This window comes from Muntiacus reevesi, chromosome 2 (assembly GCF_963930625.1).
Source record: "Muntiacus reevesi chromosome 2, mMunRee1.1, whole genome shotgun sequence".
NCBI classification, from domain to species: domain Eukaryota; kingdom Metazoa; phylum Chordata; class Mammalia; order Artiodactyla; family Cervidae; genus Muntiacus; species Muntiacus reevesi.
In genome coordinates this window covers 118,196,330-118,221,353 of record NC_089250.1, presented here as the reverse complement: position 1 = coordinate 118,221,353, position 25,024 = coordinate 118,196,330, and the positions used below count along the sequence as shown (strand labels likewise).

At 51.8% G+C, this 25,024-nt stretch overlaps 2 protein-coding genes across 4 annotated transcripts; one reads left to right on the top strand and one right to left on the bottom strand.

Moving 5' to 3' along the window:
* Nucleotides 1-566: 566 nt before the first annotated feature.
* Nucleotides 567-10,105, bottom strand: RGR (retinal G protein coupled receptor). Of its 3 annotated transcripts, none has more exons than XM_065919918.1 (7): nucleotides 10,027-10,105; nucleotides 8,172-8,328; nucleotides 7,052-7,173; nucleotides 5,408-5,561; nucleotides 3,734-3,851; nucleotides 1,170-1,283; nucleotides 567-698 (listed from the first exon to the last, which is right to left on the bottom strand). In XM_065919918.1, exons 1-7 carry the CDS (start codon nucleotides 10,103-10,105, stop codon nucleotides 567-569), a joined length of 876 nt encoding a protein of 291 aa, XP_065775990.1. The 3 variants fall into 3 exon arrangements, with proteins under 3 accessions (XP_065775990.1, XP_065775989.1, XP_065775991.1); XM_065919917.1 differs by having other exon boundaries at nucleotides 7,052-7,188; nucleotides 8,175-8,328; XM_065919919.1 differs by lacking the exon at nucleotides 1,170-1,283.
* Nucleotides 10,106-13,800: 3,695 nt separating this feature from the next.
* On the top strand, nucleotides 13,801-23,817 carry LRIT1 (leucine rich repeat, Ig-like and transmembrane domains 1). Its single transcript, XM_065919916.1, has 4 exons — nucleotides 13,801-13,922; nucleotides 17,417-17,883; nucleotides 21,072-21,377; nucleotides 22,844-23,817. Exons 1-4 carry the CDS (start codon nucleotides 13,801-13,803, stop codon nucleotides 23,815-23,817), a joined length of 1,869 nt encoding a protein of 622 aa, XP_065775988.1.
* Nucleotides 23,818-25,024: the final 1,207 nt, after the last annotated feature.

Sequence of the window (25,024 nt, the reverse complement as noted above, 5' to 3'; positions counted from 1 at the left end):
CTTTCCTGTCATCATGCCTCACAAATGGGGAACACAAGCCCAAGAAGTGTACGTCACCTGTACGAGATCACGGTTTAATAAGAGGTGTTTGAATGCCGGCAGCCTGGGTTGAGCTCCCACAGACAAACCTGGACTTTCACCCCTTTCTATGTAAGTCTCTGAATCCTAAGAGCTGTACTAATGGGCAGCAGCGTCTATGTGCATGTGAGTATACGCTATCATGTTCAAGCTTCATGGCAGACCCAATGTCCGTATTAACATCCTTACGATAGGGGCCAGGAAGCTGAGCTCAGAGAGTGTGACTTTTCCAAGGTCTTTCAGCCTCTATGTGGAGAGCTATGGTCAACACAGGTCCGTGTGGCTCCAAAGTCTGGGCTTGTTCCATGCAGTCTGGTTTTTCTCTGAATCCCTGTGTCCGGCCTTGGGCCAGGCTCAAAGGGCCATCAGGGATGAAGGGTGAGTGTCTGGAGCCTGGCTCCTGAGGCTGCTGGAGAGGACTCCCCAGGCAGGGGTTCAGTCCAGGAAGGCCTGGGTGGGCCTGGGTCTGGGCAGCCCCCCAGCGAGGCTCACTGCTCCCGGTTGCGCTCTCTCCTCTGTGGCGAAAGGCACTGCCAGATCCCCCTGTGCACCATCTCGCTGCCCAGGGCATAGTTCACGGCGTTGACTGTGGGCATTGTCTTGGCAATGAGAGCGGGCACCTGTTGTGATGGAGAAATCCAGGAAAAAAGTTTCAGAGTCTCTGCTCCTCTCTCTGGTCCCAATGAGTGACCACCATCCCCCCTCCCCAACCCATCCCCACCCCCCACCCCGTCTCAGCTGCCAAGCATCTGCCCTTGGCTTGACTCTGCAGCCTCTAAGCCTTCTCTGACTAGTTGCCGGATGGTGCGTGGAACCTTGCTCCTCCCCAGACACCTCTCCCCGCCCTTGGTCCCAGAGTGCGTGCATCACCATCCGGCTGGCTGTCCCTGACATCTCACGTGAGGCCTGGGCAATGTCAAGCAGTGGCCCCATGTGACCAGGGGGACAAGCAAATACCCAGTGAGTTATGAGCGTTCAGAGGAAAAGAGGAAGAGTGAGCAATCATGGAGTCTATAAAGCCAGAGAGAGAGAGGGGGAGAAACAGGTAAACAGATGGGGAGCGGGTACTGGAATACTGGTGGCGTCTGTACCATCTGCAGCTTGGGGGAGAGGGAGGTTGCATCCGCGATGGTGGCGTACAGATACAGGAGCGCGTAGGGGCCCCAGCCGAGCAGCAGCGTCCTGGCTGGCAGGACGGTGTTCACCTGGGGAGACACGGGTGAAGGAGGGTGGCATCACAGTTGGTGGGAATGTAAACTGATACAGCCACTGTGGAGGACAGGATGGAGACTTCTTTAAAAACTAGGGCTAAAACTACCATGTGACCCAGCAATCCCACCACAGGGCATATATCCCAAGGAAACTCCAATTCTAAGAGACACATGCACCCCAGGGTTCTCGGAAGCACTGTTTACAACAGCCAGGGCATTGAAGCAACCTAGATGCTCAATGACAGATGAATGGATAAAGAAGCTGTGGTGCGTATATACAATGAACTATTACTCAGCCATAAAAAGGAGCGGATTTGAGTCCGTTCCAGTGAAGTAGATGAACCTAAACCCTGTTATGCAGAGTTAAGTAAGTCAGAAAAAGAAAAACAAATATCCTATATGAATGCATATATATGGAATCTAGAAAAATGGTACTGATGAACCTGTCTGCAGGGCAGAAATAGAGACGCAGACATAGAGAACAGACTTGTGGGGCAGGAAAGGGTGGGAAGAACTGAGAAAATAGCACTGAAACATACACAGCACCGTATGTAAAACAGATAACTGGGGGAGGTTGCTGCCCGGAGCTCTGTGACAACTGAGCTCTGTGACAACTGTGGTTTCTGTATGGCAGAAACCACACAACATCGTAAAGCAATTATTCTCTAATTTTTTTTTTTTAAAAAGGAGAGAGGCATTGACTGGCTCAGGTGGCCGGCAGCCCCACGAGGTCCCAGGACCAGCTTGGCAGGGCTGTGGGAAGGTGCTGAGCCTGTGGAGGAAACTGGGACCAGTTGAATCTCTCTTCTGTTTAAGAAGCTTGACCCGAGGCCTCGCATTCAAGCCTTCTTGACCTCAGTGACCTTGTCCATAAAGTGGCCTGATACGCCTGACTTGCCTGGAGGCAGCGACTGGAGTAGAGGATTCGCTTCCTTCTCGGCATGTTCTCTGAGAAACCCGGGGCTGCGTGAGTGTGGCTGTGTGTATAAAGGTCCCCAGGCTGAGCTGCCCTCACACCTCTGTCCCAGAGCTACCTTGCAACCAGCTCCTGCATTCACTGGCAGCTCAACCTGTCCTGGGTTCAAAGCGGCCGCTTTCCACCCTGCGAGATGCTGAAACCACCGGGCGGCGGGCGACGTGGTACCACCAGTGGCCACAGGAGGGCGCACGATTTCCGTACTATTTTCAGAATGGAATTTGCGAAATTACGATTCTCCACATACACTCAGAGGTTAAAATTCTGACGCTAAAAATCAGTGCCTATTCTCTAACCGACCGTGTCGCCCTTTAACAAAGAAGGTAACTTAAGCTCGCATCTGAGGTCCCTGGGACAGAGCGTGGCGACCCCTGCTGATGCTACTGAAACGGATGGTTTAAAGTCAACCGGGAAAAATGAGAAAATCCGTGTGGCAGCCTTGTCGGCAGGCCCATTGAACCTCCAATCAATGTGGCGACTTCGAGCACCCAGGCAGGGGTAGCGGCGGGCGCAACCTGGAGGCAGGCCACCGTGGGGCGGTGATGAACAGGAGAACACCTGTACAGCCCTCGCCCTCCTTCTGTGACCAGGAAAACCTGGGTCCACAGCTACAGTCAACTGGGACAGTGTTTTTCTCATTCACAAGGGGAAAAAGTGTGGCAGATGAAGTGTTTCAACAGAGAGAGTGCTTCTTTTATGCACTAGGATTGCCCACTTGAGTGATACAGCCGGAGACCTGGGTTTGATCCAACGCTGCTACTACTAATGGCCAGCTTTTGACCAGTTGCTTAGCTAATAGCCCCTTTCAGTCTCAATTTTCTAACCTGTGACATAGGGACAATAAAGCCTTCCTTCCTCAGAGCGTGGGTGCATAATTGAAATGATATAATGCACATAAAGTCGCATTAGTACCTGAGGTTTTTTAAGCTTGTTTTTGTGTTTTGAATCTTTAGAGCTATGACTCATCTGCTAGAGACTGTTGAGGTAATAAAAAAAATCCTGGCAAGAGGATATTCGTGCAGAAATTGAGCAATGGCCAGGAGGGCTTATTTTGAATCATTGTTTCTCTTGGACAAACGTGCTTGCAGGTGTGATTTTACTTTGTGGGTAACAGTCTGTGCCTGTGGTTAAATGAAACATCCTGAAGCCATTTAAAATGCATGAAATTTTGTGTCAATCTTCATATCCTTGGGAAGAAGCAAGGGTAACAGCAAGGATGATGTCCACTAGGACTCCCTGCCTCTCAGTATTATGGGGTCTGGGTAAATCTGAGCAGTTCTGCTTCTTCCTCCCCAGTCTTGGTGATCTCCGGCAATGGGAGGGGAAGGTGTGTTTCTGCCCTAACACCCCATGCTCTACATACAAAGCTAGATTTCTCTCCTGATCATTGAAAACACAGAGAACCCCTGACTGCAGTCACATCGTTCATGTCCCCTGGTGTTTCTCTCCTTGAGGAGCTGATCCTTACCGGGGGACGGCTGGTCTTCCCGAGTTTCTGCTCCATGAGCCGATAGGATACGACTGTGATGAAGAGGGGCAGGAGGAAGTTGAAAAAGGCCATGGTGAAGAGGAAGCTGGTGAAGTTTCTGCAGGCAGAGGGGAGGGGGAAGTCAAGAATTGCCTCTCAGAGATGATCAGTTGCCCAAGAAGGCCCATCAGACTCGGGCTAGACAGTCAGATGCAGGGAACTCCTCCCATCAAGTGAGTATTCAGAGTATGGGTGCTCCCGGGTCCCAGCTGAACTCTCCTGGGAACCAGGAGCTATGAGGTCCTCCTAGAACCTGCCTTTAGACCAAGGAGCTGGGACAAAGGATAGTCCGGCTTCAACTTGCTGCCGGGCAGTTCAGGGGCTCAGCCTTCTCTCTGTATGTGCCCCAAACACGGAGAACGGGACAATTTGTTTGGGAAATGTGTTTAGCAAATGGAGATGCCAGTTGACCAGGAGGAAAGATCATTCAAGGAGTTTTCTGGCACGGGTTTGGAAGGGCCCTGTGGATGAGACTGGACACTGTATCACTGAAGAAATCACTGAAGGGACCAGAGAAGAACCAGGGGTCCCAGGTCGTGGTCATGGGGAGGCAGACTGACGTTCTGTGCAGCGGAGACCACGTCATCCGGCTGCCGTCCACTAAGGAGGGCTGGGAGGGAGGGCTGGGCACCAGCGGGGGAAATACCTGCAGGGAACTCCCTGGAGGACATTAGACCAGACCCTGCGTTCTCCAGCGGGTTTGACCTGAGAAGCCTGTCATCAAGGCAGGTGCATTATGAATAAACATGAATAGGAACTTCCCTGGCAGTTCACTGGTTAAGAAGCCACCTTGCAATGCAGGGGATGTGGGTTCAATTCCTGGTCCAGGCACAAAGATCACACATGCCATGGGGCAACTAAGCCTGTGTGCTACAATGAAAGATCCTGCTGCAACTAAAACACAACACAGCCAAATAGATAAATGAGTAAACCTGAATAAACATGTCAAGCAGATGATGCAGTGTGCCTGCAGGAGGAGCAAGATCGGGGCTGGAGCCCGTGTGGTCCCTCCCCAAGGCAGCCCCTAGAGGGAGCCCTGGACTCCCCAGAGCCCAGTGGCCCTGGCAGTACGAGATGAGTGCTCCTGATGCCATCATGCATTTCCGGCTGTCTCTCCAGGGCCTGGCCCACAGCAAATGCTGAGGATGCAGAGAACCGTTCTCAGTGCCAGAGAGGCCCCTCCCAATGCAAAGACCTTAGCATTCTTTGACACCACAGAGCCAAGGATATGGCTCCCTGTAGGAGTCGATAAATCAGAGCTGGGATCTGACTGTGCTGAGGGTGGCAACGGGGTCATGGGGCTCAGCGACTGTCACAACCAACACGGGCCTCAGCATTGTTATAACCAACGCAGCTCCCGGACAGGACCCCTTCTGGGGTCCAACTCTGCACCCCAACTTGCGTAACATTCCCATCCCTTGGCCAATCTTCAGAATGGGCTTTCCTTAGTCCCACTGTCAACTTATACATGGGGATCATGGCTAAGGAGCTGACACTGTCTGGCAGATGTCGGCATGTCCCCATTTGGATTTTCAGCTGACACCCTGTTGTCCTAGAGGCTCAAAGCCCAGATTCCCATGGAAAGAAGCCTTGAAGCTGCTGCACAAACCTCACCTGTCCCCCCTGGAATAGTCCAGGGTGCAGCAGGTCCCCAGCGGCTCATAGTCATAGTGGCCCCAGCCCAGGAGGGGCAGTGCAGCCCAGAAGGCAGAAGACAGCCATACGAAGAGCACCAGGGAGACGGTCGTGTTCCAGTCCAGTCGGCTGCCTGCATGGGATGGAGGAGGATGGTGGAGGGGAGGCGGTAGCTTGGCAGAGTGAAAAAATAATGGACTTGGTGGTCACGTGGAATGTCCTCAAATGCTGGCTCTGATGCTTAGCAGCGCAGTGCATCAGGCAAGTTAAGTTTCTCTGAGCCTCAGTTTTCTCCTTCATAACCTGGGAATGATAATCCTTGCCTCCGACGATTGTTATGAAGAATAAAAGAGACAATGGATGTGGAAGTCTCTTAGAGACACTCTGTACCATCTTTAGAGAACAGAGAGAAAGAGGGAGATGGCAAAGAGACAGGCGTGCATGCACATGTGAGTGATGGTCTGCGAAAGGTTTGGGGACAGGGCTGGGATAGAAGCAGTGGAAGAGAAAAAGTAAAGAAAAAAAAAGAAGTAGTGGAAGAGGAGCTCCAAGGTCAGATGAGGCAGATAGTAGTCAGCATTAGTGGAGAACAAAGGCTTTTGTGTTTTGGGCCCTAAAGAGAAGCATGTGACATTGTTGAGGGCAGTGAGCCATGTGTCCAAGGGGCAGATCTGCAATTCCAAAGGACTGATGCTCATGGCTCAAGGCCATGTTAGCTGTGAACCCCAGAGTAACCTCTGTGCCAGGAAACAGGGAGACAAAGGGGAGGCTCCCTCTGAGGCATCCAGGCCACGCACAGTCCCAGCTTGGCTCCTGTAGCCGTGTGACTCAGGGCAAGCTACTTGACTTCTCTGAACCAGTGTTTCCCAGTCTGCAAGCTGGGGGTTTGCATGAGGGGTGACTGAGCCACAGCCCCCAAAGAATGTTTATGTTTCTCCCACGGTGAGTGAGATTCTACATGGTCTATGGGTGAATGTGTTTCTTACCTTTATGTGTATTAAAATTATGACATTAACTTTGTGATTTCACAGATACTATTTAGAATGAGACTAAAGCAGTTGTTTTAATTTAAAAAAAGAGTCACTTAAGAAAAACATCAGGTAAATAATAAAGCAGGTGGTACACTTAATGTCTAATTATGAAGACAGAATTTGACAATACAGCTTGGGAAATCTTGAACTAGACTCATTTTCACGAAGCTTTCACATGGCAGAATTTCCATGGAAGTGTGAGGTACCAAAGCAGGTGCCCAGTCTCTCTCTCACACACCACCTCTCTGCTGCCTCCCAGCAGTGCCTGTCTTCAAGGGCATCTTCTGTATCCAGAATCTCATTGATTTTCCAAATAAAACTGTGACGTTGGTTACAAAACTCATCCTTGCAGAGGAGGAGACCAAGGTTCACAGAGGACCCCTGACTTGCCGGAGGCTGCAGTGAGGGCACAGGGAACCTGCCCAGCAGGTGCCTCAGCATCGCTCCTGTGCTCTCCCACTCTCCTCCCTTTCTTAGGGGCCCGCGCCCCACACTCAGGCACACCTACACCCACCCACACTTCCCTGGACTGGTAAATGCTGAGCGGACCTTCGCTCTGACCCCCCTCAGTATGTGGAACCCAGAGACCTACGGGTGCAGTAGTGGTGATAGCGCCCCCAGGCGATGGCTGCGCTGCTGCAGATGCTGGCCAGTGCGGTGGCAAAGCCCTGGAAGCCATGAGCCTGGCAGCCTTCTGAGCCATAGGGCCAGCGCCTGTGGGAGACACGGGGCACCAGTGACCCCTCCGCCTCGCCCCTGTCCTCCTCCCTCACCTGCTTGTCAGCAACTTGGAGGGCACCTTTGGCTCCTTAGAAAAGGGCTTCAGTATCTGTTTTTCTATGAGGAAACTAAGGCCTTAGAGATCGAATCACTGGGGTGAGGGGCACCTGGGCTGGACCAGAGTCTCCCTGGTGATCAGATGCCTGCATCACAGGATGCAACATGATGGGAGGAGAGCTCGTGCCTGAGGCTCAGAGAGGAAGCGGTACTGAGCCAACGTCACACAGCACAGAAAGGCGAAGTCAGAGGGCAGGCCCCAGGCCTCCCAACTTCTGGCCCCGCAGGGCAAGCAGGGCGGAAGCCTCAGTTGCCCATCCCCCACCCTGGGAAGGTGCTGGAGGACAACAGGGCGGGGAATCCTCACTGATTCAGACCCTGCAGAGTCAGCCCTGAGCCTTTGTACGCAGGGGTGGCTCTAGCTCCACAGGAATGATCCATCTGCTTAAGAAAACAATCCTATAAACACCTTCTTAGACCACACTGGAAGACCCCGGTCACGTAAGGTCTTAGACACTTGTCAAAATCCTGTTTGCTTTCACAAATACTTATTTAAGGCGTCCTAGGTGCCAAGCATTGTTTTAAATGATTTACAAACAATACCTCCAACAACCATACTAGTTAGGTAATAACATGTAATTTACAGAGAGCTAGAAATAATGAAGTCAGGATTTCAACCCAGGCAGCCTGGTTGCAGGGCCCAGGCACTTAGTCCCCACAGTCAGCCTGCTCTGATGGTCAGGTCCAAGGAACTCCTGTGTTCCAGAAATCAGCTGTGGTTCTGCAGGCATGGTCTGGAATTCAGATTTACCCTAGTTTGGTCTGCCCACCCTCTCCCCTAGAGCTTTCTACAGGTAGGAAGCATGTCTCTGGCCTGCTGCCCAAGGCCCTGAGGTCAGGGCCCAGAGCCCAGGGACTAGGGTGGGGGCAGGTACCGGAGGAGGCTGGACGTGGCTGCAACGAGGGCGTTCAGGCTGATCCCAGTGTCGGCCAGCGCCAAGCTCAACACCAGCAGGTGGCTGGGAGTCCGCAGCTCTGGGGTCTTGCAGAAAGAGAGGATGGTCAGGATGTTTAGGCTGAGGCCAGAAAGAGCTGAAAAGAAGGGGAGAGCTGGCACTGGGGCTGTGAGGCCCTCCTGGGGTCAGAATGAGGGCCCATGGAATGGATGGGCCCTCTGCAACCCCCCATTCCCTCACCCTCAGCACCCATCTCCTTGCAGCTCATCAAGTGCCCATGAGGCGGGCTGGCCCTCAGATACTGAAAGCCATAAAATGTACATCCAGCCCTCTACCAATGCACAGTCTGATAGAAAGATCGACGAGGAAGAAAATCAGTCAAATGCAGTACAGTTTGTGCCAGCACAATCACCGTTATAGATAGCCACTGAGCACCTATCATGTGCCTGCCTGAGCACTTTACATGGATCCTCCCAGTCAGTCTTCACCTGGACACTGTCCTCCTGACTTGCCATGGAGACGCCAAGGCTCAGAGATGTTGGCCTAAGTACACAGCTAGTAAGGGGCAGGGCTGGGACTTGAACTCAAATTTTTTCAAATTCCAAAATGCCCTTTCCAAGGACTCTGGAACAATGTTAGGGAGAACCTCAGAGAGGAGGAGGTAACATAGAACTGGGAGCTTCCCAGGACCCCAGGCAGTGAGGTGAGCTTCAAGCGGGTGGTGTCCAGTGGCAGACAGACCCAACCTTGAATTTCAGCTTTGTCACTCATTTGCTGCTCCTTTAGGCTCCCCGAACCTCAGTTTCTCCCATGTGAAGTGAGAAATGGGGTGGTTCCTGCCTCCAAACTGTGAGCCTTCACAGGGAGGACAAGGACGAAGACAGGGTGTGGAAGAGCATTCTAGAAAGAGGGACCAGCACGTACAAAAACATAAAGCTGTAAACTTTCAAGGCATGTTTGAGGACCTAGAGGGATGCTAGATTGCAGGGTTCCCAGAGGAGGGGAAGGGGTTGAGGCCACCGGATGATGGGGTCCGGGTCCAGGGCTTCAGGGCCAGCCTGGTGGCTGCTGTTCCCTCTCCACTTTCAATTCTCAAATGTGTCGATTTTGTCCCTGAATCTGCTTTGAACAAAGGCTGCATCCCCCACTGACCTAGACTTGGGCTCACCCAACTCCAGGGTCTATTGGTCCAGCCCTGGCCTCAGTGAGCGTCTCAGGGATTTTGGGTTGAAGCTCATATCTCATGGGCCCAAGTCGCCCTTAGGGCGGAAGTGCTTAGGGTTGAGGGCCAGAAGATGGTGAAAGTAATGTGGGGCTGGAAGGGAGTGAATGAACTTGAATACTTGGGTGTGTCTAGGCAAACTTAATACTTTGATCACATCTAACCTTCACCACCACCCATTTGGAATGTCAGGACGCTGAGGGTCAGACAGCTCAGGTGTCTTGGTTTCAGTGACTCAGACAGCAGGTGGCAGAGCTGACTGTCTTCACAGCCTACCAGGGGCCTGATCTTATATGAGGTTCTTAGCAGGATTTCCAGGGAGTGGATTCAACTTTCTCCTGACAGGAGGGACATGAAAAGGCCTGGTTCTTGGTCATGCCCTGGGCAGACATCCCCTTCTCAAAATCCCTCCCTCCCTGTCCCATGCCTGGCTTCTCTCTCTTGGCTCCCAGGCTGCAAGCTGCAGCCCGCGGGTGCAGCCATCCGAAGACCCTGTGGGTTTAAGCCCAGAGGAGTATGGTTTGGGGACTTCTCCTTGCCAGCTTTGCAGCTGTGACCTGCATTCTGGGGGCCTGCTGAGTTCCACTCCACCCCTGCTCCTGCCTGGCTCACCTTCCACCAGCAGCACCGTCCCCACGGCCAGCACCTCCAGCTCCCCGAAGCCCGTGGGCAGGGTCCCGGACTCCGCCATTCTCTCTGCCTTTCTCCCAGCTGACCCAGGTCTTCTCTGGCTCCCCCAACCCAGGCTCCTCCGTTATAAAGGGCCATTCCACGTGCTGGCACATGCAGGGTATTATGCTAGACATCGGGTTCCCTTTTGGCTGCCACCTGGCCCTCCAAATCATCTTCTTGGCCCGGACAGAAGGAACCCATTCATCAGTTAGACAGTATAGCCTTTGTGAAGCCAGCACGGAGTCCGGCCTCATTCATTTCAGCTCCATCGGATTAAGGACCCAGAATCCAAATGGTGTATAGCCAAAAGCTGAATTAGAAAACAGTTGCATAACGAGGGGCGGGATGGGGAGCAGAAGGGGGGATCTGAGCTGCAGCCAAGCCTGAGAACGGGTCAGGAGCCAGGCCCTCCCATGTTTGCAGGCGCCGACAGGCTGAGCACCTGTGTGCATGTGTGTACACGTGTATGTTTGTCTACCGGGGCTCATGTGTATGCTCACAAGCCACGGGGAAAGAGTAATGGTTGGAAGTCACTTGCTGTCATGAAAGGAGCTCCAAATGGGACTAGAGACTGCTTCTGGTTCTGAACTAACCATTAACTGCCTATGTCCCTGGGGCAGGCCCACTGGGGTCATCTCAGTTGTCTCTTTTGCAAAGTAAGCATCTCCCACTCCCCTCCCCACTCCTCTCCACCCACCCTGGCCTGTGTAAGTCCTGATCAGAAGAATACATCATGGATGTAGCCTTAGGCTTCATTTTCTGTGCCCCATAGAGCACTTAACCTATGCAAGCATAAACACCTCCCAAGGCACCGGCTTGAGACAGAGGGGCTGCTGCCCTAAGTGGCCCATGACCCACGAAGAACTTTGCCTTCTATAAATGAGGTCCTGGAACAAGATACACACTGGCTTATAGTGACACTTACATTAAGAAACACTAACTCTGAGGAGTCCCTGGTGGTCCAGAGGTTAGGATTCTGTGCTTTCACTGCCAAGGTCTGGGTTCAATCCCTGGTTGAAAAACTAACATCCTACAAGCTGTACAACACAGCCACAAAACAAAGAAAGAAAAAAACACTTATCCAGAACAACTGAACTCATTTTCATATAAAGAAACCAAGGCCCAGAGTGCTGCTATTAATATTGCTGAATCCAACGCTGGGTTCACCCAATGCAGGAACCGAAACGTCAGAGTTTGGAGTAGGGAAAAGTTTAGTGCAGGGCTGTGCAAGAAGAACGAGTGGCTCTTGCCCCAAACGCCCCAAACTCCCCGAAGAGTTTCAGCAAAGCATTTTTAAAGGCAAGGTAAAGAGGGGGTGTGGTTGGTTGTTGCAAATTTCTTGGTGTCACAATCCTTTGTTCCTACAGCTGTTCCTCCAAAAGACAGACGTTACCGTCTTTATACAACTTTTCATCTCTATACAAAAGGAAATGTGTTAAACCCTTAAAGGTTAGAGCCTTGAGAACAGGCTCCTCTGTGTATTTCAGGTTATAAGCAACAGTCTTTTTTTTTTTTTTTTCCTGCACTGCATGGCTCGGCTCCCCCATCAGGGTTTGAACTGAGACTACAGCCGTGAAAGCCTGGAGTCCTAACCACTAGGCAACCAGGGATCCCCCTGTAGGCAACATTCTTAACTCAAAGCCAAAGCAAAAGAATAACAAAGGTTAAAGTAAAAGAAACGGATCTATTACAAATATGGAGTCAGGTTTGTTCTTCCCTATGACACTAGCAATATAGCTAATATTTACTGAGTGCTCGTCAAGGGCCTGGTACTGTGCTAAATGATCTTATGATGATTCTTACAACATCTCCAAGAATTAGATACCATCATCCTTTTAGTTTCCTGCGAGGAAACTGAGGCTCAATGCAGTTAAGAATTGGCCTGAAGTCATACACCAATTCACCATCACCAGTTGGAGCTGGAACAGAAGCCCAGTCTCCTACCCCTACAGCTCCCTGTCAAGCAGTTCATTTTATTCTGTAAGTGTTCATTCCCCACGTCCGTTCTCTTGTTGATCCTCACTTGTACCCAAGCCTAAGAACACTCAGGGCCGAGCTGACCCTCCACACCTCTCTGGGAGCCTTCCCTGATAGCCCTGTCACCAGAGGCCTCCCCGCCCTTCCCGATTTCTATCTTGCATTACTGTAACCGGAAACACAGATCAGATTTTTTTTTTCATGCTTGCAAGATCACAAAAGACTTCAGGGGAGAAGAGAAAGAAGGACTGGGCCAGGAATCAAGGGCAGAGTTTGGGTAGGCAAAAAAGAGAAGGAAAGGCATCCCCAACAGAAGAAGGAAAAGCCAGAGGTGTGGTAATGGGCAGGGTTGGTTTTCTGGTTTGGGGAGGAGTTACAGGAGGAAAGCACTGAGAAGATCATATTAGCTGAGTTGGAAGAGAGGAAGGAATGGGAACCAATAGTTCCTGGAAGCCAATGTTGTCAAAACAGGCATAGACATTCTGTGTGTGTGTGTACTGGGGCCCCAGGTATCTGTCTTGGTCACACCTCACTGGTGGAGGTCTGTCTATGCCCATGGGCAATGGGGCTGAGGAACCTTCTGAAAAAGCCATCAGATCCAGGTTGGGCATGCCTGGCCAGAGAGCAAAGCCTTGGAGTCAAATGTGAAGAATGGATGAGGGGAAGGCAGTGTTGATGGAGGGATGAGGTTGAGGGTAGGGCCAATCAGTAGAAATCAACAGTTCCTTCTCTAAAAGCTCTGGGGGGTCCTGCTCTGGAGCCCTCCTCAGAGTGAGATAACTAGAGGTGAGGGGCACTCTCTGCCCTCAGGCCAAGACACCTCATGCCTTTGCCATTGGTGGTAATGCCCATAAGGCTCAGATGGCAGTGATCTGAGACTGTGTCCATGGGGTGTTCAGGGCGGTGGGCTGGGAGAGTTCATGAGCCCACGGGAGACACCTCTGCAGTCACCCCCAAACATCTGAATCTACCCAGCTCGTCCTTGGACACACTAGTGGAGCAGGGTACTTACTACTCCCAAGAAGCCTCTGTTCCCACAGGCTGTCAAGATCTGAGAAACGTGGCTTGTTTAATTTTCGTAAGCACCCTGAGCAGAGTAACGCTACTTCCCACTGATAGACGAGGACACAGAGGCCACGAGAGGCCATGTAACTTGTCCAAGATCATAGCCTGTGAATGGAAGAGCTGAGATTTGAACCTGGCTGACCCGGCCTGGAGCTTGGGCTCTTTCTAATGCCTTCACCGCCTTGTCTCACTGTCTTTTCACTATAAGATAGTGTCACTGAGAGAATTTCCAAGGGCCCTTTTTAGAGGCCGGGTTCTGTCTTCATCTCCTTTGAGCCCAGGCACCCTGCGGGGTCTGTGCAGTCATAGCTTGGCCGGCATGCAGTGGCTTTGCAGGTGGGCAGCCCTGCCAGTCAGCCCAGCAGCCGCCTGCCCCTCTGGGTGACTGCCCACCTCTGGCCGTGCCCTGGGTCTCTGGGCCTGCGGCTGCTGCCATGAGAGGGGATCCCCCACCCCCATCTTCAGGACTGGGTGATCCCAGGAAGCAATAAGCCGCTGAGTGCATGGCCAGGGCTCCCCTCCCTAATCCCCAGCCTGTCTGTGCTTATCCGATGGCTTCAAGTGGGGGTGTGGACAGACGATGAGCAGGGGGCAGCTGCTGGGTCGGCTGGGCCGGCAGGACAGAGCAGTGAGGGACAGGCCCCTGCCTGGGCTACAGAGAAGCCGGGAGCCATGAGGGTGGCGGTGGGCATGCTCTGGCTCCTGGCCCTCGGAGGGCCCCCACAGGCCCAGGGTGCCTGCCCCTCTCAATGCAGCTGCAGCCTCCATGTCCTGAGCGATGGCAGCAAAGCCAGGTATGGCACCAGGTGTGGAGGGTGGGTCGCTCGGCCCCTGAGGCTCTCCCAGCTAGTCTGGGCTGGGAGGGGTGGGTTGCAGGGTCCTAGGACCATGGCTGGGTGAACCCTCCATCTCCCTGGTCACCAAGATCCAAGGGTCTTATGGGCTGGTCTGTGCTGCATTTTCTTCCAGTCAGCAGGTTGTGCCTCTACCTGGGGATGGAGTGGGGATACTAGGTACCTATACACAGCGGGTAGGGGTGGGGCACAGGGGTGCCAGCTACAGGAAATCTTTCCTGAGTCTTCTGCCAGGATCCTGAGAGAGGAACCCTCTCTCCCCCCTTGCTTCCTCTCCTTCCTTCCTGCCCCTGACTATCCCCTTGCTATCTCCCCAGCTCCTTCTTCCCCAGGACTCTTCCACTCTCTTTCCTCACTTCCTGGGGGTACCAAATCATATCCCAGGTATTTACCACCCCACCCATGATGGGACCACCTGCTTCCTCATGCTTTTCCCACTTAGGGTCCCCTCTGGCCCAGTCTCCAGGAATTTCAGCCTTGACCCCATTCTGTGGGCTCTTGGAAATGCCAGGAGTGCCCATTCCATTGCAAGCAAGGACCCTTCCACCGTCAGCCCCTTCTTTGCCTTTCCCCATCTTCCATCTGAGCCTGGAGAGCACTTCCATCCTCTCCTCCGCCCCTTCCTGGGATGTTCCCAAGGCCCCCGCGGTTTGTGGACCCTTGCTCTTCCCCCATGGCTCATTCCCTGTCTCTCTTTGGTAATCTTTAAACTAACTTTTCTCTGACCTCTTCAACACTCCATTAATGACTGTGGCATTTCCCAATTTGCTCAGAGATTTCAGTCCTTGGCCTAGGGTCTTTCTTACCATCTTTCTAACCTTTGGAATTTCATCCTCCCTTTCCCCCTTGTCTTAGATGAGGGTTGGGGAGCCACTGATGGTTTCTGATCAGGGCAGCAATGTTATCAGTACAACTCTTTCAATGATCTTACCAGTGGGTGCCAGGCTGATTGGATGTGGTGGGAGGTAGAGAATGGAGAGGAACCCCCAAAAAGGACACCCCGTGTGGTCTGAAGAACAGGAAGAGCTCTATATTCAGCCCAAGTCTGTGATGCTCCAACTCAAATGGATTATCAGAGGTAAGGATCTTCTCCCCAAGGGAAGTCAGGGCTGAGCCCTGAGCAGGCCAAGAAATGCCCTATGGCCAAGGACAGGGGTTTCCCGGGTGGTGCTAGTGATAAAGAACCTGCCTGCCAATGCAGGAGACATAAGAGATGCAGGTTCGATCTCTGGGTCAGGAAGATCCCCTGGAGGAGGGCATGGTAACCCACTCCAGTATTCTTGCCCGGAAAATCTCTAGGACAGAGGGGCCTGGCAGCTACAGTTCATGGGATTGCAAAGGGTCAGATATGACTGAAGCGACTTAGCACACAAGAACAGTGTGACCAGGGCGACAAAGAGCCTCCTTGCAGCCTACAGAGAGCACAGGGCTGCAAGCGGCACAGCATCAGAGCTGGCCCTAGAACCCAGAGCTCCAGTTTTACTTCCAGAACTCTCCTTACCTGGTGATGCTGCCATGCGCAGGGACCAAGGAAGGCTTCTGATAGCAGGTTGACTTTAGGATGGAAAATGAAATTCCAAGGGCAGTTCAGGGCCCCTAAAGTAAGCCAGTGGTCATCCCTCCTCTAAAGCCAGAGCTCTCACCATCAATTCTACCTGCCCAGAAGTCCCAAATCTAATAGGCACCAAGGCCATCTTCATAGTGTCTTACGAGGGGACATGAGGCCATGAAAGGCTGCAGAGGATCCTAAGGTCCCCAGTGGCCACAGGCAGGTGGTACAGTCAGACCAAGGCCCCTCTGGCATCTCAGATGCCTTCGGGCCTCTTGGAGGGCCCAGCTTTTATATCTGAGCACCTGGTGGGCCTGCCTGTGCTCCATGCTCCTTGATCATGAAAAGCTTGTGTGCACTTATGGGTCCCTGTGGTTTCCTGGGGGGAGGGTGAGTCTGCGTACTTGGAAAGATGTGTCCCCACGTCCTTCGTGCCTTTCCACCCCACCAGGAGCCATGCTGTCGGCCTGTGTTGGGCTCATACTGGTTTCTTTCATCCCTTCCTTGACTGTTTTCCCCCCTTCCAGCACGTGTTTTCCCATCAGCTCCCTTCCTTCCACCTACGTCCAGACCTACCTCCCTGCAACACCCAAGCTTCCATTATCCCTGAAGATATCATTGCCTCCAATGCTTTTTTTCTTTCTTTGCTAAATTATAAGCTGTATGGGGACAGGGGCTGTGAGTCTGATGCTCTTCTGAATTTCCACTATACTCATCGTTCAGCAGGAGTTCCATGGACATCTGAAGAATGAATATGAGTGGGTGGGAGTAACCGGGCCTTTTGTGGGCACATTGACAATAACTAGCCAAGCCCAACTGACTTTTGAGGACTGTATGTGAGTTAAGTTGAAGGATGCTGGTGGAGCCTGTGTGTCTGTGTGGTGCCGGGAAGGCTGATATGAGCAATGTGTTATGACATTACAAGAGTACAACCTCTCTTAGAAAAACGAACAATACCCCCCCCCCCTTGCAGTTTAGCAGAGACGTCCTCCAGATGAAACGGGGGCTGCACAAGGGCTGAGTCCCTCAGGCCCAGCCTCCAAGTTTTATTCTCTTAAGAATCTTTCCCTTTCACCATATGTGGGCGTGCTGCTCTCAGTGATAATGTCCTGAATTGGAGGCTCCTCGAGAGCAGGGACTGCCTCCTGCTATCTCTCTATCCTCTGCTTTTGTGTCAAACTTGATAGAATGAGGTTTAAGAAGTCACTGTCTGGGCAGAAGAAGCATGGGAAGGAGCTGGTAAGACAGACCTGATGGAACTGCAGTGATAGATGCAGAAACTTACAACACTGGTCAATATTAATTTGGTTTCTACAGGGAACAGATATTGCAGAGCTGGTACACATATGACCTCATTAAAACCCCCCAAACTACCCTCTGAGGAGGAGTCTATTATTCTGGGGAAACTGAGGAAAAGAGAGGCTATATAACATACTCAGGGGCACACAGCCAGCAAACGAAGAGCCCAGAGGTGAATCTACCTGTGAGACTGCAAAGTTCCAGCTTTTAAATACCTTGATCATCTCAAGGTCCCTCAGAGTCAGGAGGAGCTCGAGGCATCTCTTGTATGGCTTCCACAACTGATGCCATTGCTATACACACACACACACACACACACACACACACACACACACACACACACACATTTAATGAAAAGCCAATGCAAACTGAGCTATAAGTTAACAAACAAACCCTTTCAATTCATAGATGCAATGTGACAGTACACAAGACGGTCTCAGGATTTCTAAATACTATTCATTCTTTGTGCGCGGCAGGAGGTATGGGCTGTAAGAGGACATGGCAATTCAAGTTTGAGATCCTTCAGGCAGGGGACCGCGCCCACTCCACAGAACCTTTGCTCAAATACTCCCATTTCTGTGTCCAGGACAGTGGTGTGCAACGACCCTGACATGACTCTGCCCCCAGCATCTGTCCCTCCGGACACCTCCAAGCTGCGCCTGGAGCGGACGGCCATACGCAGGGTGCCCGGGGAAGCCTTCAAGACGCTGGGCCGCCTGGAGCAGCTGTGGCTGCCCTACAACGCCCTCTGCGAGCTCAGCGCGCTGATGCTCAGGGGCCTGCGCCGCCTGCGCGAGCTGCGCATGCCCGGGAACCGCCTGGCCGTCTTCCCCTGGGCGGCGCTCAGGGACGCCCCCCAGCTGCGGCTGCTGGACCTACAGGCGAACCGCCTTTCCGCCGTGCCGCCGGAGGCCGCGCGCTTCCTGGGGAACCTCACGTTCCTCGACCTCTCCAGCAACCAGCTGCTGAGGCTCCCGCAGGAGCTGCTCGCCACCTGGGTTCACCTGCACACCGGGCCCTTCCGTCCCGGTCACCATGCCAGGTTGGTCCTAGGTAAGAAATGGCATCTCTTAAGAGACACTCATTGACAGGTAGGGTTAGGGGCTCAAGCTCCCGGCCAGACTGTTTCAGTTCACACCCCAGCTCTGGACTTTCCCCTTGCCCCAGGAGGGTGGGGGAAATCTGGTGGAGTCTTGGAGAGTGGAGTGGTGGGGAGTGGATGAGGAGTATCATCAGAGAGACAGATGTCCCCTAAACATGCTTTGGCTTATGTGGGGTACAGCACTGGGGGCTCGAGTAATCTTGAGAGTGGTTCAGAGCAGCTCCTGCCCTGAGGCGAGGGAATGTCTCTCAAACAGGGAAAATTTAGACACCTCACTTCACTGGAAGTGGGGCAGGGAACAGCAAACCCCATTCCAATGCTATGTCCTTTACAGACTTTCTTACCTAGTAAAGAACACTGTATATGGTAGTACATGGAAAGACATTATTTGGAAATCAAATTTGAATGTCTTTTAAATATATAAAGAAAGCTGAGCACCGAAAAATTGATGCTTTTGAACTGTGGTGTTGGAGAAGACTCTTGAGAGTCCCTTGGACTGCAAGGAGATCCAACCAGTCCATCCTAAAGGAGATCAGTCCTGGGTGTTCATTGGAAGGACTGATGTTGAAGCTGAAACTCCAATACTTTGGCCACCTGATGGGAAGAGCTGACTCATCTGAAAAGACCCTGATGCTGGGAAAGATTGAGGGCAGGAGGAGAAGGGGACGACAGAGGATGAGATTGTTGGATGTCATCACCGACTCAATGGACATGAGTTTGGGTAGGCTCTGGGAGTTGGTGATGGACAGGGAGGCCTGGCGTGCTGCAGTTCATGGGGTTGCAAAGAGTCAGACATGACTGAGCAACTGAACTGAACTGAACTAAATATATATGTGTGTATGTGTGTGTGTGTGTGTGTGTGTGTGTGTGTGTGTATGTAGTGCCCTCTTCTGATTATAATTCCTTCTCCCTCTCCTAAAAGGTAGTCACTGTTATGTTTATTTGCAAGTTCCCTCTCTTCTACAATACATTTACATACACATGCATAAACATACATACATGCACATAGAAACTTTAGGAATATTTCATCATATTATACGTAAAAAACAGCACTTTTTCGCCCAGCAATAAGTCTTGGAGGTCTTTGTAAGTTACCACAAGTGGATCAACTTCATTTTTTTAAAACTTTGGCATAATATTCCACATACAGTTATTATTATTGTTGTTTAGTCGCTAGTTGTGTCCAACTCTTTGCAACCCCATGGACTGTAGCCCGCCAGGCTCCTCTGTCCATGGGATTCTCCAGACAAGTTGCCATTTCCTTCTCTGGGGGATCTTCCGACTCAGGGGTCAAACCCAAGGCCTCTGCTGAGTCTCCTGTATTGCAGGCGGATTCCTTACCACTGAGCCACGGAGGAAGCCCCATCAAACAGTTATACTACAGTTTATTTAACCATTCCTCCTTTTATGGGCCTTTAGATTGTTTCCCTTATTTTGTTAACACCTGTGGTGCTGCAGAGAACATTCTTGATAATGCATCCTTGCGCATGGAGGCAAATGTTTCTCTAGAATAGTTACAGAGAAGTGGAATTTCTGGGTCCATGGAGTGCACAAGTTAGATGTTTTAATATTAACCACGGTCTCTAAAGTGTCAGTTCTTACCTGCCCCCACCCATGTGTGTGTTTACTCAGCAAGGTTATTTGAGTAACTCAGCCAGCCAATGTGTGGGCTCCATTCTAGGTGCTGAGGATACAGCAGTGAACAAGATGGATGAACATCTTTTCCTGCATGAGGCTAACAATCAAAGTGGACAGAATGTTTAACTTTTGCCAGTCTGACTGGTGAAAGTTTCATTGTCCTTTCACTTTGCCATTTGTATTTATTCTTTGGGGATTCTGTTGGAACAAGTGAAGTCAGAGAGCTGACTACCAGAGCTGGGCAGTGATGACTCGAGCGATGCAGATGTATCATAAAATGCATTTAACGAGTGACACAGGATAGCAGTCACCAGGATGGAATGGGGTTGGGGGGTGGGAAATAAACTAGTGCCTTCCATCCAGTGCTCTAAAGGACCCCAAAGTCATGGATATACAAGCAGGTCTGAATCCACTGTCCCCAACCCTTGACATTTTCCCCTCCAAATATATCAAATACGTCTATGTAAATATATTATATGCTATTGATTAGACACTATCAAATTTAATAACAATCTGGGGAGGACAGAAGGATATCACATTATATGATTCATTTTGTATTTAAGAAATGTAAACATATGAAAAGGAGTTGTGTTTTAGGATTGAGGACACATGATACCTCTCTCTATATTGAAAGTTCTTTGATAGGGTGGGTGCAGTAACCTGCCTTCAACTCTATAAAGATGTTAAATTTTAAAGTAAAGAGGGCTGAGGTTATAACATAGGATTTGATTTCCTGTCATCCTCACTCTTGTCTTTTTGAGCCTGTGTCAAAGGGACCATGGTTCAGAACATCCACCCTCTTTGCTGGAGTGATGCTGAAAGTACACTTATACTGGGGGGATAGGTGTCAAGGGTCGGGATCATGAAGCATTTCTAGAAATAGATTTTGGCACAGTTCAGGTTTTACAGAAATACCCACTGCCTGGCCAGTAGTCTGAGAGGATCAGTCCAACAGTGGCAGTGGTAACTGTCAATTTTGTCCATATGCTGTCCTGCTTATACATGCGTGCTAAGTCACTTCAGCTGTGTCTGACTCTTTGGGATGCTATGAACTGTAGCCAGCCGGGCTCCTGTATCTATGCATGATGCTGTCCCACTCACCCAGTGCTTAATATGATTTACCTTTATTTATATTTATAGCCACCCAGAAAAGGGAGTAATGCTATCATTCTATTTTATTTATTTATTATAAAAAAATTTTGGCCACACCGTGAGGTATGTGGGACCTTAGTTCCCCACCAGGGATTGAACCCATGTTCCATGCATTGAAAGCATGGAGTCTTAACCACTGGACTGCCAGGGGATTCCCAATGCTGTCATTCTAGATGAAGAACCAGACTTAAGGTTGTGTAGCTGGTGATGCAAGGAGCTGGGCCTGGAGGCCAGTTCTGCTGACTCTGAGCTCATGACGTACCTTGTCCTCCCTGGGGGGAAAGGGGTGCTGGGCCTGGGGATCTGAATACCTTGGGCTTACCTCTTGCCTTCCTTCTCACCCCTGCAGGGCTGCAGGACAACCCCTGGGTGTGTGACTGCCGACTCTACGACCTGGTCCATTTTCTAGAAGGTTGGGCCCCAAACCTGGCTTTCATAGAGGCCAGGCTGAGGTGTGCCAGCCCACGTAGCCTGGCCGGAGTGGTCTTCAGCCAGCTGGAACTCAGGAAGTGCCAGAGTCCGGAGCTCCGTCCGGGGATGTCCAGCATCAGGTCCCCTTTGGGCAGCATGGTATTGCTACGTTGTGGGGCCACTGGCGTCCCCGGGCCGGAGATGAGCTGGAGTAGGGCCAACGGGCACCCACTCAATGGCACAGGTGTGTGACCTCCAGGGACCACTGTGCTGAGATCCCAGACTAGGATGGGTGGGTCAACATCCCACACAGGTGGGGAGGGGGTTCAGGTTTGCCAGGAGGAGGGCTAAGGAAGGTTCTTTACTCCCGTTCTGTCTGAATGTAGTTGGAGGGTTCCACCCAGAGGTGGGCCTGAGGTCAGTGGCTTCAATGATGCTCGTGGCACTCAACCTGTTCTGTCATATTCCACCAGCCACAGACTGGTGGATTCTCGGGGTGCACCCGAGAGGAACAAAACACTGGCTTTGGGGTAGAAAGTGCTCTCTTAGTGTATTTAATATTTACAATAAGTTTCTAAGTGGTAAATATGAAGCCAGTATCACTAGGAGTAATTAATGCTAGGAGTTACCATCTACTGAGTTCTTCATGTGTTAAATGTATTATGTATAAAATGTCACTGAACTTTAAAGAACAACCTGATTATCCTTCTAATTTGCATATAAGTAAATTGAGGCCCTGAGGGACTAAATGCTTGGTCTACACCATACAGCTCATACAAGAAGGAACTGGGACTCCTTAGCCTGTGCCCTTTTGGCTGTGTAGACAGAGATGATTCATCCCTGGCACTGAGTTGGGGAAGGGGGTTTGCAGGAGTCACAGTCCACCCACATGCAGAAAGAGGATGGAGGAGGCATCATTTTTTGGCTTCTGACCAGAACACTTCCCATCCCTCCCAGCTTTCTTCTGTTTCCCTCGACTATGTTGGCAAGTGTTGCTCTAGGACTGTGGGTTTGAAATCAATGTACCAACAAAGCTGTGGAGGAGTTCCACTCACCTAAAACAGAAAAGGTGGAGATGCACTGGGGGAAGCGGCAGTGGGCCCAGGCAGGGGTGTGCAGAGCACTTGCAGAGGTCCTCTGCCTCAGGTGCACCCAAACCCCCATCCCCAAACCATCAGCCCACTGCCTCTGAGGGGTCAGCTCTGCAGAACTCAGGCCCCTGAAAGACAGTACTGGAACATCTCAGATCTAGATGGCTGATCATTCTTACACTCTGCCCCAGTCTGAAAAGTGAAAGTGAAGCCGCTCAGTCCTGTCCGACTCCTTGCAACCCATGGACTGTAGCCTATAAGGCTCCTCCGTCTGTCCATGGGATTTTCCAGGCAAGAGTACTGGAGTGGGTTGCCATTTCCTTCTCCAGGGGGAATCTTCCTGACCCAGGGATGGAACCCGGGTCTCCCGCATTGTAGGCAGACGCTTTACCGTCTGATCCACCAGGGAAGTCCATGCCCCAGTCTGGGTGTCCCCAGATTTAATCCCAGCTGATCTCCATTCCGTTGGCCAATCTAAGAAAAGTTCAATAAGACCCAGTCTTTTCTCGGGTGTTGGGCAGAATGTACACAATCCAGGGGCTGTGAACTTGGCTGGAAATAAGTTTGGGGCAGATGGGGCTGTTCATTCTCCCTCATGTGTCTCTTTTCCCCCTTGCAGTGCACCGGGAAGTCTCCAGTGACGGCACGAGCTGGGCTCTACTGGGCCTGCCTGCCGTGTCCCACCTGGACTCAGGAGACTACATCTGTCAAGCCAAGAACTTCCTGGGAGCCTCTGAGACTCTCATTTCCCTGGTCGTCACGGAGCCCCAGACATTCACGGAACACAGTGGGGGCTCAGGGGCGCGGTGGGCAAGGACGGGCGAGGGGGCGGAAGCTGCCGCGTATAACAAGATGGTGGCCAGACACGCGCCCCACGTCCCTGAGCCTGCCGTCCCGGCCACCGGGCCCCCCGCGCCCAACGCGAAGGAGCAGCTGTTCCTCCAGCACTTCCAGATGAGGGCCCCAGAAGAGCGCTCGGACGTGCCGGCCGGCCCCCAGGAGGCCCAGACGGTGAGCTCCCTGAAGGTGGTGGGGGACACATACCAGAGCGTGACCTTGGTGTGGAAGGCCCCCCAGGCTGGGAACACAACTGCCTTCAGCGTCCTCTACGCGGTCTTTGGGCAGCGCGACATGCGGCGGGTGCTGGTGCCGCCCGGGAAGACCAGCGTCACCATCCGTGGGCTGGTGCCCAAGGTCAAGTACGTGGCGTGCGTCTGCGTGCGGGGCCTGGTGCCCCGGAAGGAGCAGTGCGTCATCTTCTCCACCGACGAGGTGGTGGACGCCGAGGCCACTCAGCGGCTCATCAACGTGGTGGTGATCAGCGTGGCCGCCATCATCGCCCTGCCGCTCACGCTGCTCGTCTGCTGCGGCGCCGTCCGGAGGCGCTGGCGCAAGTGCCGCGCCAGGGGCTCCGCCGAGGCCACAGGTGCCTACGTCAACCTGGAGAGGCTGGGCCACAGCGAGGACGGCTCGGAGGATCTGTCCCAGCACAGCCTCAGTGAGGCCGACAGACTCCTCTCTGCTCGCTCCAGCCTGGACTCTCAGGCCGTGGGCATCAGGGCCAGCAGACGGATCAACGAGTACTTCTGCTGAGGACCGTGCGTCCCCCTCTCTGCACACAGCTGCCTACACACCTGCCCCCACTCTCCTTCTCCTCCACTCTGACACCTGAATCCATTCTCACCCACTCTTACCCACCCGGGTACCTGCTTCCTCTTACATTTACACACAACTACAACAGTTAACACTTATAAAAGCACTTACTATGTGCCAGGAAGTGTTCTAAGTGCTTTATATATATTAACGCATTTAATTCTTATGACAGCCCTTTGCAGCAGGCACCGCTCTTCTAGCTTACCTGGAGAAGGAACAGGGGGAGCAAGTAACTTGCCTGTGTCACTTTTTGCTGCGTAACAAACAAAGGCCAAATCGCAGTGGTACAAAGCAACAAACGCTGATTTTCACAGTCTACAGGCTGGTGGGTTGATTGGGGTGGCTCTGCTACACGTGTCCTACTTGGGGCCCAGGATGGAGAGTCAGTGGCTACCTGGGGGAGGCTTCTTTCATGGAGATGTCAGATGATAGAGAAATGAGCAAAAACATACAATACCTCTTACGCTCCTGAACACTGCCATTTCTGCCCATATTCTATCTGCCAAAATGAGTCTCATGGCCAAAACTAAGCTTTTAACAGGGCAGAAAGGGACAGTTCTCCCACAGAGGTAATGGTGGGGCAGGACAAACTTTGCTGAGCAGTGATCTAACCTATGTTGCTCACAAGCACACAGCTAGGAAGTGGCAGCTCTAGCATTCAGACCACACACTTGCTTCCAGAGTTGCTAGTCCTTACTACTTCCTATACTGCATCTTGACTACATTTATGCTAACTCGTAGGCACTCACATTTAATCTTTTTATCCATTTTCTACATTTGTACAGTCACACACATACACATCCAGAGACAAACACCATGCCCTCACTGTGGACACTCATGGATTCTAATCATCTGATTTTTAGTAAATTCGAGAGGTTTGGATGATGCCCACGAGACTACTGCTCATGTACTTAGAATGTGAGACTGAAGGGATCTGAGAGATCCTGAGGCAGGTGGCCTGGTACACTCAACACTGTCTGGCACACAGCTCGCTGCGCTTCTGTCCCCGTGTAGCACTCTTTGTGATTCTAACTGAAACTTAACCTGAGTTCCTGAGGGTGTCTCAGAGCCTCCTGGGTCACTCCATAAGCCACCTCAAAGGAGGATTCTGGTTCAGTTTGCTTAAAGGTGGGAAACCTCTGAGATT